The sequence below is a fragment of the Antrostomus carolinensis genome, unplaced genomic scaffold (assembly GCF_000700745.2).
Source record: "Antrostomus carolinensis isolate BGI_N321 unplaced genomic scaffold, ASM70074v2 scaffold18702, whole genome shotgun sequence".
In the NCBI taxonomy this organism is placed as follows: domain Eukaryota; kingdom Metazoa; phylum Chordata; class Aves; order Caprimulgiformes; family Caprimulgidae; genus Antrostomus; species Antrostomus carolinensis.
In genome coordinates this window covers 1-13,799 of record NW_010299241.1, presented here as the reverse complement: position 1 = coordinate 13,799, position 13,799 = coordinate 1, and the positions used below count along the sequence as shown (strand labels likewise).

The window sequence follows — 13,799 nt, the reverse complement described above, 5'->3', positions numbered from 1 at the left end:
GGAAGATTGATAAAAGAAAAACAATAAACAAGATACAAAAAAAATAGGAAGTTCCTGAAGGAAACATACTTTAGCCTTAATTTTACTATGCTAATTAATCAAGTAACTTTTATTCCCTTTTGTATAGTCATCATGTTGGGTCATCACCTGTTCCAGATCACATCTTTCTTTAACCTTGGCAATCAGAATAGTATACAGATCAGCTCTTATTACAGCTTTATATAATAAAAATATTACTTAAAATGTTTTAGGATCAGAATTGCCTTTTCTTTGGCTGCATCAAACTGGCATCTAATAATCTAGGGACATAGAGCAAAGGTAGATACTTCTTCTCTTTTGTCATTTCCAATTACTGAACCCCAGCTTATATGTGAAATTTTTTTCTACACGCTAGACCTTGCACTTTGTTCTATTAGATTTCATTACATTTTGTCATTCCATTTCTCCAATTCATTCATTTATGCTCTATAATGGTTTTTTACCAACCCAAAAGTACAATTCAGTTAGAAGAATGAAGTTATAGAAAGCTATTAGATAAAATCAGAGTGGTGTGCTGACAATGGAAATGTACTTGCTGACAATAATTAAAGGGAAATAGGATCATTTTTACAGTATTTTAGGATATAATAGAAATTATGAAATTGATTAAGGACCAGAGGTTTTTTTTTGTAGAAAGGCAGATAGAGTATATGGCAATTACTTTTAGATTAAATCTGGGGTGGGGAGAGAAGTACTTATGCAACTGACTAGATAAGCAGAGAATGAGCTGAGGTAGGAATAGGAAGAGATATACACTAGAACGGACTCCTGACATCTTATAAATTGAGGGCAAGCATCCTGAAATGACTTGATGCAGGAATAGGAACCTAAGAATCAGAGAAGGGTCTGGCAAGGTAATGCTATGCAGTAAAACAGTCCTATTTCTTACTGTAACAACCAGATCAATGTATCTATATGTTTACTGACTCCTTCAAAGAATACTAGTAGATTTGTGAGGTATGATTTCCCTCTCTACAAGAAGCTGAGTTGGCTCTTCCCCTTTATTTCGTATGTATGCTTGTAACTGATGTTTTTTTTCCTTAATGTATTTCAATTTGCTCAGTACAGGGTCAGATTTACTGGACTATGTTTGCCAGGTTCCATCCTGGAGGCCTTTTCAAAAAGCGGTCACTTTCTCCACTTTCCTTTTTTGTGGAAGGAAAGCCAATGTAAGCAACAGGTTACACGTTAGGCAGTAACCTTTTCACTTCTGAGTCCCCTTAGAACTGTAAGGTGAATGCCATCTGGGCAACTTCTTCTACAGCTGTCAGCAGTTTGTTCTAAAACATCTTTTATTGACATTTTAAGGCAGTTTGTCCAAGAAGGGCTGCAATAGGGACATGACTGAATTCTTCCATAGTGAACAGTGGTGCAAGGAATTCATTTAGCATTTCTTGTAGTCACCATTTCTGCCATTAGTGCTTCTCTCACTCTGTGATCCACCAACACTACAGACTTTCTAGTGGGCTGTTGTGTTTGAAAAGATTTCATCAGCAGTGTATATGTTTTACCAAAAGCTTTTTTGGCTTGCCTTGTTGTGGTGTTACACTTCACCATAACATGAGTATTGATATTCTTTTCTGTTTTCTTCATTTGTACATGCCTTCTGCTGAACACAATATTCTCAGTATATCTTCAGGCAGATATATCAGGTATATCAGGCAGATATATCAGGTATATCAGTCAGGAAGATAAGTGGCTTTAATTCACAGAGGAATAAAATTATTTTATTGATTATTTGAAAATTTAAGAAGTATTATGTTATATAGTATTACTATACTCTCTTGGTAGACAGAAAGTGTTACGGTACCACCTACTGGAAACAGTGAATATTCTTTCTCTTTTCAATGTTTATTTCATCTTTCTGTAGAAGAATTGCATATGTATGGAAGTTCCTCAGACTCAGACAATATATTATGTCCATATGTATGAATTTCAGAATGCTTTGATGGTTTGTTTCATACAGTCGGTATTCCTCTACCTGCCTATAAAGCCACTTCTGTAGGCTGGCAGGAAAGGAGGCTTTGTCAAACCTAATCAACTGCTTCCCATTTTATATATACTACAGCTAAGTGAAGGAGATGTAATCAAGCCACAACAAAGCCATGAAAACACAATGTTTCCTGTAATCCATCGACAATATATTTATTTCTTTTCAAGTAAAGAAAATAAAGAAACATTTATGAAAAATCCCATCAAATATATTTGTCAGCCAAAACCTAAACCACCTGTGCCAGTTAAAATTGCAATCGTGGGACCTCCAAAATCTGGAAAGACTACAGGTAGGAGCCAGTATTTTCTATAAAGCAAAATGTTATTTAATGACTGAAGCTGTATCTGTCATTACTGCTATTAAAAAATCATAGACCATGAATATTGTTGGTCTTCCTGCTTTTCTTGCTGAGCATAGAATCCTTTAGTACATTCTCTAGTGTCTCATTTACAGTCAGATATTTTTGCATTGTCCATTTTGAATTTTGTCCTGGCTTCTTAAAAAGTTAGTGACCTGACTGGCACTTAGAAGATCTGGACTTACACTTATTTATACCCCTTGTATTATTTCTGATTATTTTCTAATTGTTTCTTACTTCTTTCAGTCAATATAATCTAATGTATAATGAAGAAATAATCCTAGGATCAAGGACCAGAAGTCAAAACTCCACATTCCCCAGTCTGTTTCCAAAATTCTAGATTTAAAAACCAAGATTCAGTTTTTCTCCCCTCTCTTTCCTCCGTGACTCTTTCAATCCACAGGTCGCTGCTTTTAACTGGAGGAGGAGAAAATTCAGCTTACAGCATAGCTTAATGATTAGAAGAGGGTGTTAGAAAAAGAAGAGACAGGTCCAAATTATCTCATATTAAGGAGGAAATTTTAGCCATATTTCCCATTTCCTGGATAAATGATCTAACTGCTAGGCTGTTCTGTCAGAGCCAGCAGAGGAAGCATATTTTATAAGATATTTTGTAATAATACTGACTATTGCTGCTGAGTTTTGTGCTGAATTGAATGTTGTTATTGCACTGGGCAGGCTCTGCACATATGCAAAGGTCTGGGCCCTTTGGGGGCCTAAGTAGGGTTAGGCACCTGCTTAACAAGATTATGCATGGGAAATGACCCAGGGAATGAGCTGGGCAGTTAGCTTCTAAGACTAAGGACATAGTTTAACAGAGTGATAAATTGTGGTGTTGCTTATGTTAAAGTTTTGTGTTGAAATCAAAATGTTTTGCAGTTGCCAAGAAATTTGCAAGTGTATATGGGTTACTGCACCTGAGCATGGGAAATGCCATACGGCTAGTGTTAAATGATCAGCCAGAGACTGAGTTGGCACTGATGTTAAAGCAGCATCTTCACAAAGGACAGACTGTACCTGATGAACTGGCCATCCAGGCTCTAGATGTGGCTCTGATGAATCATGTGTGTAATACCACCGGGTAAGAGTCTTGTTTGGGTTTCAGGGTATTTTTCAAGACATGCCAGTCCCTTCATAGGCAGTGATTGCCGTGTTATTGCTGTAAAACAATTTCACTAAAACACATCAGTGGTTTATTATTAAGAAAATAATCCCTACAAAATGAGGTTCTTCACATTACTCTGGGAAACCAGACTGAAACATAATTTTCTGCAATTTTCAAGTAAGGATATTCCAGTAAATCTAAGTAATATGCTTTATGGAAGTTACATTTTTCAGTCAATAAGTCGATATTTTTTATTATGAGAACTATTTTATTATTTGAGAACTACCATTTTATCTCTCTTATACCAACTCCAGTACCAACTTGGACACATCTGATTCTCTTTGGTCATGCAGACTGGTTTGGTACTCAAGGTTTTTTCTGGTTTTGTTACCAACTGAAATTACTAAGGAGGAACTGAAAGCAGTGAGTCTTTCCACCTCATTCATATGTGATCCTCATTTCCTAGGCTCTTTCTCCACCACTGAAACACCTTCCAAACCAGGCAGACTCAAAAAGCTTCATGATCCTGATTTCATGACATTCAACTCCTCTCCTCAAAAAGGAGAATTGTTACAGGGAAAGGCAATTCTTGAATAATATCTGAAAATATTTTAGCTTGAGATCAGAATTCTTTCCACTTTTCTTTCATGTCAAATACCGGAATGTTGTTTCAGCGTGTTTTGCCCCAGTATTGCCTAATATGTGACAAGCATTTCCTCTTCAATATGATTAAAAAGATTCTACAAGTACTGTAAATCATTTTATGTTTCACTTTGAAAACTACTCTGCCCAATCCATATGGAGATTTCCCATAGTTAAAAATATGTTTCTGAATGACTGTTGTGTCAGAATTTTGAAGTCCACCTTTTGTATAAGTCAGATCCATCCACTTACATTCCTATACCTTTTGCCCTTTGTGCATTTCCTTTACTCTTTCTTATTCTATCTATTTATTTTTTTTTTTAGTTCAGTTGTAAATTCTTAGGAGTGAAGACTGTCTACTAAATCAGGGCAGCGATAATTTCATGGCATGGGTGTAGACTTTTGTCTCTATTGAGAATGCACTAAGAATATATGAAGTCTTAATGTTTAACTAGAAGCTGACTTCTCAGGAAAAGTGTCTTTCTGTTTCTATTTGTATGTAGAGTTGTAATTGATGGATATCCTGTAACAAGAAAACAAGTAAACCTCTTGGAATCAGCTAGGATAATTCCAGTGAAAATCTTTGAATTAGAAATGGATGCAAAGGAAGTGTTCAGAAGAGCACTGCTGGACAAGGAAAGCACGAACAGGTAGTGATGCTCCCTAACAGCTGTATTTTTATCCACACAATATTGTCATTTCTCTATGTAGGTACCACATTGCTGTACCCAGAGGCTGTGTCTAAGCTAGTGCATAACTCGGCTGTCTCCAAACTCCACAGATGAAAAGACATGGGCACCAGTCCCTCTACATTCTAGTGCTTTGATTTCCATAGACCAGAAATGGAGACATAAGGAATTTGTGGCATGCTCTGGCCGGCCCCGCCAATTCCATGACTGAGGTCACAGGTGTGCAATGCTGTGCACCCACTGCTTAGTTTAACTGGTTTTAATGAAACTGTACATCAGAAATGTTACTAGTTCACTCTGCTGCTGAAGTTTATTATTCATGAATTCAATTATTATCATCGTAAGGGAAATTATACTTCATCTAATAAGCTCTCTTTTACGTGTTAATTTGAGTTCTTAAAAGATGGAAACAATGTATATTTTAATAATGTATACAATTCCTGAGTTACTCATCTAAACCTTTCAATTCAGCTCGCTCCCTTCTTTTATTTTTCTAAGGAGATAAATATTCTGTTTAAAGAGCTATTGGTTGTTTTTGAGGAAGAGCAGTAAGTAGTTTATAAATTGGGACAGAGAATTAAAAAGAACAGAACATTCACTTTAAAATTAAATTGTATAAGAACCTGGTTCTCATTAGAGGAAGTGTTTCTAAGAAGTTCCAGATAGCTTAGAGCATTATTGCATGTCTCTTTCATTTTGTCTCTTTCTTTTTATCAAGTAATCAGTACAATGCTTAATTGTTTACTGAAACCCTAAAGACAATTTGCATTACAAAAAAAGTAAATTAATGCTGTCTTTTTGGAAGTTTTTACTTTAAACTTTTCATTTTAAATACCAAACTAATTACATTTCATAAGCTTAAATACAAATCAAATGTGCCATATCAGATATTTCTGAAAGGTAGAACTTACAGAGACATTAATCTTATTAAAATAGAAGTTTATCTTATATTTTTTTGGCATTATTTAAATTAAGAACCAGAACAAGAAATGCTTCTATGTTCTAGTAAAAATATATCTTCTGGTCTTGCATAATATTTTTAGAGGTCAGATAGATTATTTTAATTTATATATATGCAAACATGACAGTTTTCAAAACATACCCAAAGATTATGGCTACTTCTTGATTTCAGACAACAGCATAAGTAAAAATTAAGCCTGTTTTTCAATAAACTATTGGCTTCCATTTTAAAACTTTCATAGCATTTTGTCTAGGGTACCATTTAATGGTGTATTGGTAGTGTGTGTCAGTTAATATGTGCTGATAGGTTCCAAATCCTTTACAAAATTATTGAGTTGTATTTGGGATATAAATAGCAAAAGTTTTGTTCTTTGTCTCTGAACATAACTGATCATAAGTATGCTGCTTTTCATATGTTAACTGGTAATACTCTTAATAAAAAAGTTGTATTATCAAATATGTTCTACAGTTTCAACGAAGGAGAATTTTGTAAAAAGGACTTAAAGTGAACTCTATAATTTACACCTGAAATTCAATTAAATGATCTAATCTTCAGACTCATATTAAACCAGTGTTATTTTTCACTGTCTTCAGACCTCCCTACCCTGTACATGACAGCTCACAGATTCTAGCTATTAAAAATTCCTGCTACAAACAGCACATTGATGCAATTAGGACTTACTATAAGAAGGAGCATCAGAACTGGTGTGTGATTGACGCCTTTCAGAGCAAGTGGTGGATCTGGAACAAAGTACTACAGGAAGTTCAAGTGGTTGTTAAAGAAATACAGATATACCTGGAAAGAATAAGAGAAGGTAAAAGAAAAATAAGTTTCTCAGAATAATATTTGTTTCTTTAAGAAGCTGCAATGTAATGAGTGCATTTCAACTTCAAATGCTTTGGGTGAAGCTAATTCTTGCACACATACATACCCTTGAATTCTTCAATCTCACCTGGAGACATCTTGAAGAGATCTCTTAAAGAAAGCAAAGACAAAACGAACTACAGGCTTTGTCAAGGCCATCTCCCAAAGAACAGGGTAACAGAATACAGCAGAAAGAAGTCAGAGGTCTCATGATCCATGGCAGATTCCTCAACATTGGGTGATAAATCACAAAGGGTACCCCAAAGTATCCAAGGGGAACTATGACTTGCAGCTTCACTTAAATATCAGTGGAGGAAAAGGGAAGGAGGGGGAAAATGTTAATTATAAGTTCAGAATTAAAGTTGAATATGCCATTTGAGTTAATTTCTGTGCTGTAGGAGGAAAATTACTTTACTCTAAACTGGAACAGTTCCCACTTGAATTTTCGAGTGTCAGCATTGGTCAGGATAAATATGCCTTTTAAACCTGCCTGTGCACTTTAACTAGAATTCCTCTAAAGGGCAGATTTCCTTATTTTATATCCATCTTTTGGTTTTAACTTTTACAGCTCTGCAGTTGCACCTTTCTTAACAATTCCAGTCATAAGCAAAAAAAAAAAAAAAATTCAAATATATTTAACTTTTTCACATCAAGCTTGAAAAGCACATATAAAACCCAAATAGTTTTGGTTTTATATGACACTTTATAAAAGATTTTGAATATATTTCATCCAGGCAGACTGTGACATTTGCATGATGAATAAATAGGAGGCTTTCATCACACCTTGTATTCTTTCTCACCAATGTAAAGAAATAAAATAACAGCTGAAATGTTCCTTAGCAACACAAAAGAGTAAAACAATAAATCATAAATAAAACTGTCCCAGTGAAAACAGACTGATAAGTTAAGCAGACAGAGTATCCCACATCATTAACAATTATTATATTTCTTAAGTGCTAGAAAAAAATTATTAAAATTAATTGGTCAAATGGGTTGCAACTTCATTTTAATATCAATCTATTAAAAATGCTATTTTAATTCTCATTATTTCATATCATTTTCACATGATGAATTATAACATCTTCTAAACTGTAACATTTCTGATGTTTGATGTTTCTATGTCTTTCATTACTAAAACATTATCACTAATTGCTTTTATTAACAGGAAAAGCCGCGGGCATTGCTGGTTTGTGTATCACTCCCGAAGAGCTGCAGTACCGGCTGGGGGAGTTTGGACAGTACTGTCCCGTCAGCCTTGCAGAAAAGGGTGAATTGGTTGACTGCTCTGTAACACTGTCACTGCAGTTTGCTGCAGAATTTCGAGGACACTATTACAAAATGGCTTCACAGGAAGAACTGGACGTAAGTGTCAAAAAGCAGGTTGGGAGGGGATTATGGGAAGAGGGAACGTTATTGCTTAGATTCTTTGATTTCATACAGAAACAAGCCGTTTGTAATCTGAATTAGACTACTGCTGTTAGCATTCAAGCTTTTGTTCTGTATACTTCTGCTATCAAACTTCTAGGCAGACAAAATGTAGCTGAGAGTCCATTCAAACCAAAGTTCCTCTTATAAATTGCCATAGATCAACCACTCATTTTAAAACAAGTTTCCTCTTCTCTCCATATATTTTGGGGAGACTGGGGGTAGGGAGTGGCTAATGATAGCAATGGATATGGAGGGATAGTGATAACTTCAACAGAGAATGGGTTGCAAAAGGAACTACTTACCCGAGAGCAGCAGTGCCAGCACACAGAGAGCTGTTGCAGGAGAAACAAGTATCTCAATTGTGTGAGCCAGTCCTCTGAAGTTTGACTTAACAGTCTTACAGTCCTTCTTTCATTATAAAAACATTTAATTTCTTTTTCTACAGAAATTCTTGAGCAGACCAGAGGTTTATGTGCCACCACTGGCACCTCGCCCTCTCCCACCCCAAGATATGTTACCAAAGAGACTGACTGCAGCAGAAGTGAAGGCCTTATTCCCTATAAGTGCTGAAATGCAGGGATACTGTCCAGTCACTTACCTAAATGGAAAACAGAGGTACCTCACCGCGGTTTTCCCCACCTGAATTACAGACCATCTGTCCTATATTAACACATCAATGAAGAAATGCTTTCAAAGTTAATAGTGTTCAGGGTTTGGAGAGGAAAAGCAATTACAGTTACAGTAATTACAGTTACAGTTCTCTGTATTGTGCCCGTGGCTTTGGAAATCAGTGTAAAATCACCTGTTGAAACCCATATAGCTACAGGTTTTACAAGGATCCGTGTTGGCTAACGGTCTTTTGTGATGAAGACTGCTTGGATATAGTTTGAGTTTTCTCTGTCATAAGCCTTCAAAAGTTCACATAAATCTCACAAAACCTTAGCAGATGCAAAACTAGCTAGGATGATTTTTATAAGAGATGTATAAGCTCCACCATAAAGTCCCGCTGATTTCCTCAGCGTACAGGAATTTCTCATCAAGGTAGAACCATAATGGTCAATTCTATGCTGTCCCTTCTTAATCTCCTGAACAACTATGAATGGCATTTTAACTAGAGGAGCTCTAAAGAAGCACTATAAAAGCCCCTTAATAAGCTGATTTTGAGGCAGAGACTCTCTCAGATTTTGAGCCTTGTAACTGTCAGTCATGTGGTGGAAACCTGGATGATCCAATTGCTACTTTTTTGTAGTTCCTACCCTGGCTAAATTACCAGAAGGCTCTCAGTAGCTCATTAATTTACACTGCACAAATGATGTTTTACATTTCTTCTGAATTAATAGTCTTGCTCTGTCTCTTCAGATATGAAGCTCTGGTGCCTGGCAACATCGAGTATGCAGCAAAATATCAAGATAAGGTATATATTTTTGAAAGTGAAGAAAAACTTCTGAAGTTTATGAGGTGAATGAATATACTAACTATATTTTAATCTTTAATTGTGTCATGGTTTATACATCTTGAAAGTGCTTACTTGTAATCTGGTTAGGTTACCAGAGAAGTACTGCAATCTGAAGCTTCCACGTAAACTCCCTCCAAAAAAGGAGCCAATGCTGCTCACTGCACTTCCCTTGGCTGGATACCTTGAACAGGCCAGTTTTTGCTTTTCTACTTTAAAACATGATTTTGCAGTGTACAGTATATCTCACTCAGTTTACTTAATTTTTAATGCCAGTCTTATGTTTATTAATGGGATTATATTAAATTGAAAATTGTGTACTTACAGTTGAGAGGAATTTTTAAAAAGCTTTAAAATACTAGATATTTGTAGCTTTAATGGAAAAAATACAAGTAAGACCATCGGAGGGGAATAAGAAACTACAGTATTATACGATGGATTTTCTGAGGCTTTTGTTTATCATACCATGTAAGGTTCCGCTTTGCTTTAACACCAAGGTAGACACAAGCCTATGTGGAATGATCTAAGGATAGCTAGTTACATTTTGAGACATGAACATGAAATAAAGAAATGATTCATGGTCACTTCCCTCCCTATTTTATACTATTTGTTATCTTCTGCAATTCACCAACTTAGATGTCATCCTATATGGTTAAATTTGCATGAAAACAGGATCAGACTTTGAATATATTTTTGTCCCAGATTTCCATAATCATCCCCTAAAACTGTTTTCTTTCTTTAGGGCGTAGCAACTTCTCTAATAAAAGCTCTGGCTGAAGTAGGCTGCTTAAAACCAAAGTTTCCATTCCTAAGCGTAAAAAAAACTGCTCTGCTGTTTGTCGCCTGCCATTTAAAAGGTAGTGTATAAAATAATATGCTATAAAAATAATGAATTATATTAATGCAGTAAATGATCTGATACCACATTGATAACCCATTTATGTAGTTTTCTTATGTCCAACTTGGGAAAATACTATTATATACTGATTTAAGTACACACTGCCAAGTTTCTTGGAATTGTGTAAGGACCAGTGAGGAAAGCAGGATTAATAGGACAGGTAGACAGGTAAGTGATCTCTCACAAAGCATGAGACTTTAATGACATTTCATCACCAACAATCTGATGGCCTTGAAAATGTTTCTAACATGCATTGCTGGGGTTTTTAAACAGAAAGTAAAATGTTATATATACATATATATACATTTTAAGCTAGTCGTAGACAACCTGAATTGCCTTAAAAATTGACTAAGATTACTGTCGTAAAAGGCTGCTGAAATACTGTCTGAGGAATGGTTTAGGTGCCTGAATGCCTGTCTTTTGTCAACTGTATTTCTGATCATACTAATCTCCAACAACACAAATGTAAATCAGGAGTCTGATTGCATTGAAAAACAGCTTAAGTGCAGACAGAACAACTGCCCTTTTCAAGAAAAGCCCACCTTTTGCACGAGCTCAGTACTGATACACTAAATACACAGCATTTAGTGAAAGAACAGATATCCATGCAGATTTAAATAGATTTTTAAGTTTTTATTACAGAGAAGTGAAATGTTTTTTATCAGTCTGCTTATTCGTGAAATTAGCTGGGAAGATCTCAGTATTAATGTGATTCGCAATATCGATATGTTGATTATTTTTAACTTATTTTTTTATTTAATCGACAGTCCAATGGACCACCTTACTTTTCCTTAACAAAGATGAACAGTCCAAAATTAAAATTAGGTGGTTTGTACTCAGCCCACAAAATAATGATAAAATAAAACATCTCACGGAGCTACCAGAGGTTAGGACTACTCCTTCACTGAGGAAGGCTGTTCAAGCTTTGTCTCCTGTATTCATATCTGCTATTTTTCAGAATCTTTGTTTGGTTGGTTTTCTTGCAGTCCCAGAAAGCAGTTGCAGCTCATAATCTTTAGTAGTTTGCAATCAGCTTGAATAGTGCCAGCTTTCAGGATTCCAACAGCTTGGTCTGAAGCTCTGCTGTACTGTAGCTTTGGTCTGGTTTCCAGTTCTGATGGACATTTCTGGACCAAAACTGACACGTCTTCAACCCACCGGTTTTGCTTTTTATAAGCCAAACTGTTCAGTGGGTGAATTTTACCTTGCCTTTTGATATTTTAAATCTTCACTTATTCTTTCAGATAATGGCAATCTTTATTATTTGTCTAAAGTTCTTCATGTCCCACGTTTCCTTATGCAGTTTCCAGAACCTTCCAGAATTTTCTTGGACTACAACAGATTTTTGCTAGCTTAGCTTTGTTAAGGAAGACCACTGAACAGGGTAGGCACACGATAAGCCCCTATATAAATGTACAGTTCTTAAGCCAGCAAAACTGCTTTTATACTGTAGTTTGTTCCATCCACAAAGGCCGTTTTCATTCTATTGTTAGCACAGCTTTGCTAACATAACGATGTCCACGCTAGGAATGCTTTGCTCACATATTGCATCATTAAATCATTATTAGCACTGGATGATGAACTGGAAAGGTTATGCAAGTGCACAAATCTCCTCTCCTCATGCAGCGACAAACAGTTTGACTACAGGAATCCAGAAAAACAAGTTATCTTCTTTTAATTCTGGGTAGAACTGCTTCCAACTTTAAGAGACAGTATTCCAGTACCCTGAAAACACTCCTTTGCAAATACAGCTTTATTTATTGTGTGTCTCTTCAAAGTAGTCACACTGTCCTCGATCAAAAACTTGATCAAAGTGCTTCATGTTGCGGTCCCTTGGAAATTTTTTACATCCTACTTCTGTCTGCAGTAAGACTTTCTCATCTTCAACTTACGTCACTCTCTAATGTCACATTTAAATAGGGGACAAGAAACAGTGGTTCGGTTGCTCCTGCAACAATGCTGCATTGTTTTCAGTATTAGAGAAGGGACAGGTGATCAATCGTAAATGCAGAGAGATTTACTCCTGGAAAAAAGAGTAGGAAACCATACATCACTAGAGTGATTTAGTGGCCTTCAAACCTGACTCCTGTAGGAGCCCTATGTTCAACTATGCTTGAAAAATGGCTCAGAAACTGTTAAATGCAGTTGTCTACAATTTAAAGCTAGTGGGCTGAAGTGTCTCATAGCACAGTCCTTCAGGCTGTCCAGTTTCTGTAATGAGATATAAAGTACCATCTACAGGAAAAAAATGGTTTATGATTTGTCTGTCTTAAATCACTCCTTCCCCTTTGCCTCACTGTGACAATTAAAATAATAAAGAATACTCTGAGGACTGGCACTCAATAATAACATTTGCCAAAATATGGCTTGGGGCAGAGAGGTAGGAAAGAGAAGAAACAATACCATCTATCTTCTTGTGAAGTTCTTGGCCTTGACATTTCCTTCCTCCTCTGAAATATCAGTCAGCTCCTGGGTTTTTATGGGCAAAGCATTTAGGTCACAGAACAACTGTGCCAAGGGCGCAGCGGCCCGGTGTCAGCCAGACTGTGCCTGGGCTGTCCCCAGGCAGCGCCATTTCAGGGTGGGGGCTGCCACGTTAACCAAATGGCCTCAAGTACCACCAGCCCCGCATGGCCTGAGGAGCAGCTCAGTTATGTTTGTTCTCCCTTTGTTTACAAAAGCCTTGATCTTTGTAAGTATCATTACAGGTTTGGAGTTAGGAACTTAGAATCATAGAATGGTTTGAATTGGAAGGGACCTTAAAGATTATCTAGTTTCAACCCCCCTGCCATCAGCAGGGACACCTTCCACTAGACCAGGTTGCTCAAAGCCTCATCCAGCCTGGCCTTAAACACTTCCAGGGAGGGGGCATCCACAGCTTCTCTGGGCAACCTGTTCCAGTGTCTGACCACCCTCACAGTGAAGAATTTCTTTCTAATATCTCATCTAAACCTGCCCTCTTCCAGTTTAAACCCATTTCCCCTTGTTCTGTCATTAACTGCCCTTATGAAAAGTCCTTCCCCAGTTTTCTTGTAGGCCCCCTTCAGGTACTGGAAGGCTGCTATAAGGTCTCCCCGGAGCCTTCTCTTCTCCAGGCTGAACAGCCCCAACTCTCTCAGCCTGTCCTCATAGGAGAGGTGCTAACTTCTGAAATACCAGACTCGAGTTGTTGTTGGGTGGGCATCGCAGGGCAGGGCCCGCGGCACTGTTACCTGTGCCAAAGACACAAACACCAGGTGTAGCCCTGGTCCCTTTAAAATGTCTGTAACCTAACTGCTCCAAGTGAAGAGGGGACGCTAAGATGCCGCTTCACCTCTTGCAGCGCACAACCCCAGGAGCTCGGCGCCGGCGCGGCAGGCCTACCGGAGG

General features: G+C 37.0%; 1 protein-coding gene across 1 annotated transcript in view; it reads left to right on the top strand.

Moving 5' to 3' along the window:
* AK9 (adenylate kinase 9) overlaps nt 1–10,415 on the top strand; it is a gene marked incomplete at its 5' end in the record, with an annotated part of 41,399 nt that extends 30,984 nt beyond the window's left edge. The window contains 9 exon segments of the mRNA XM_029083678.1: nt 2,108–2,321; nt 3,270–3,471; nt 4,641–4,787; nt 6,381–6,601; nt 7,817–8,013; nt 8,525–8,694; nt 9,439–9,537; nt 9,623–9,725; nt 10,275–10,415. Coding sequence (XP_028939511.1) covers nt 2,108–2,321; nt 3,270–3,471; nt 4,641–4,787; nt 6,381–6,601; nt 7,817–8,013; nt 8,525–8,694; nt 9,439–9,537; nt 9,623–9,725; nt 10,275–10,415 — 1,494 coding nt within the window.
* Between the last annotated feature and the right edge of the window lie 3,384 nt (nt 10,416–13,799).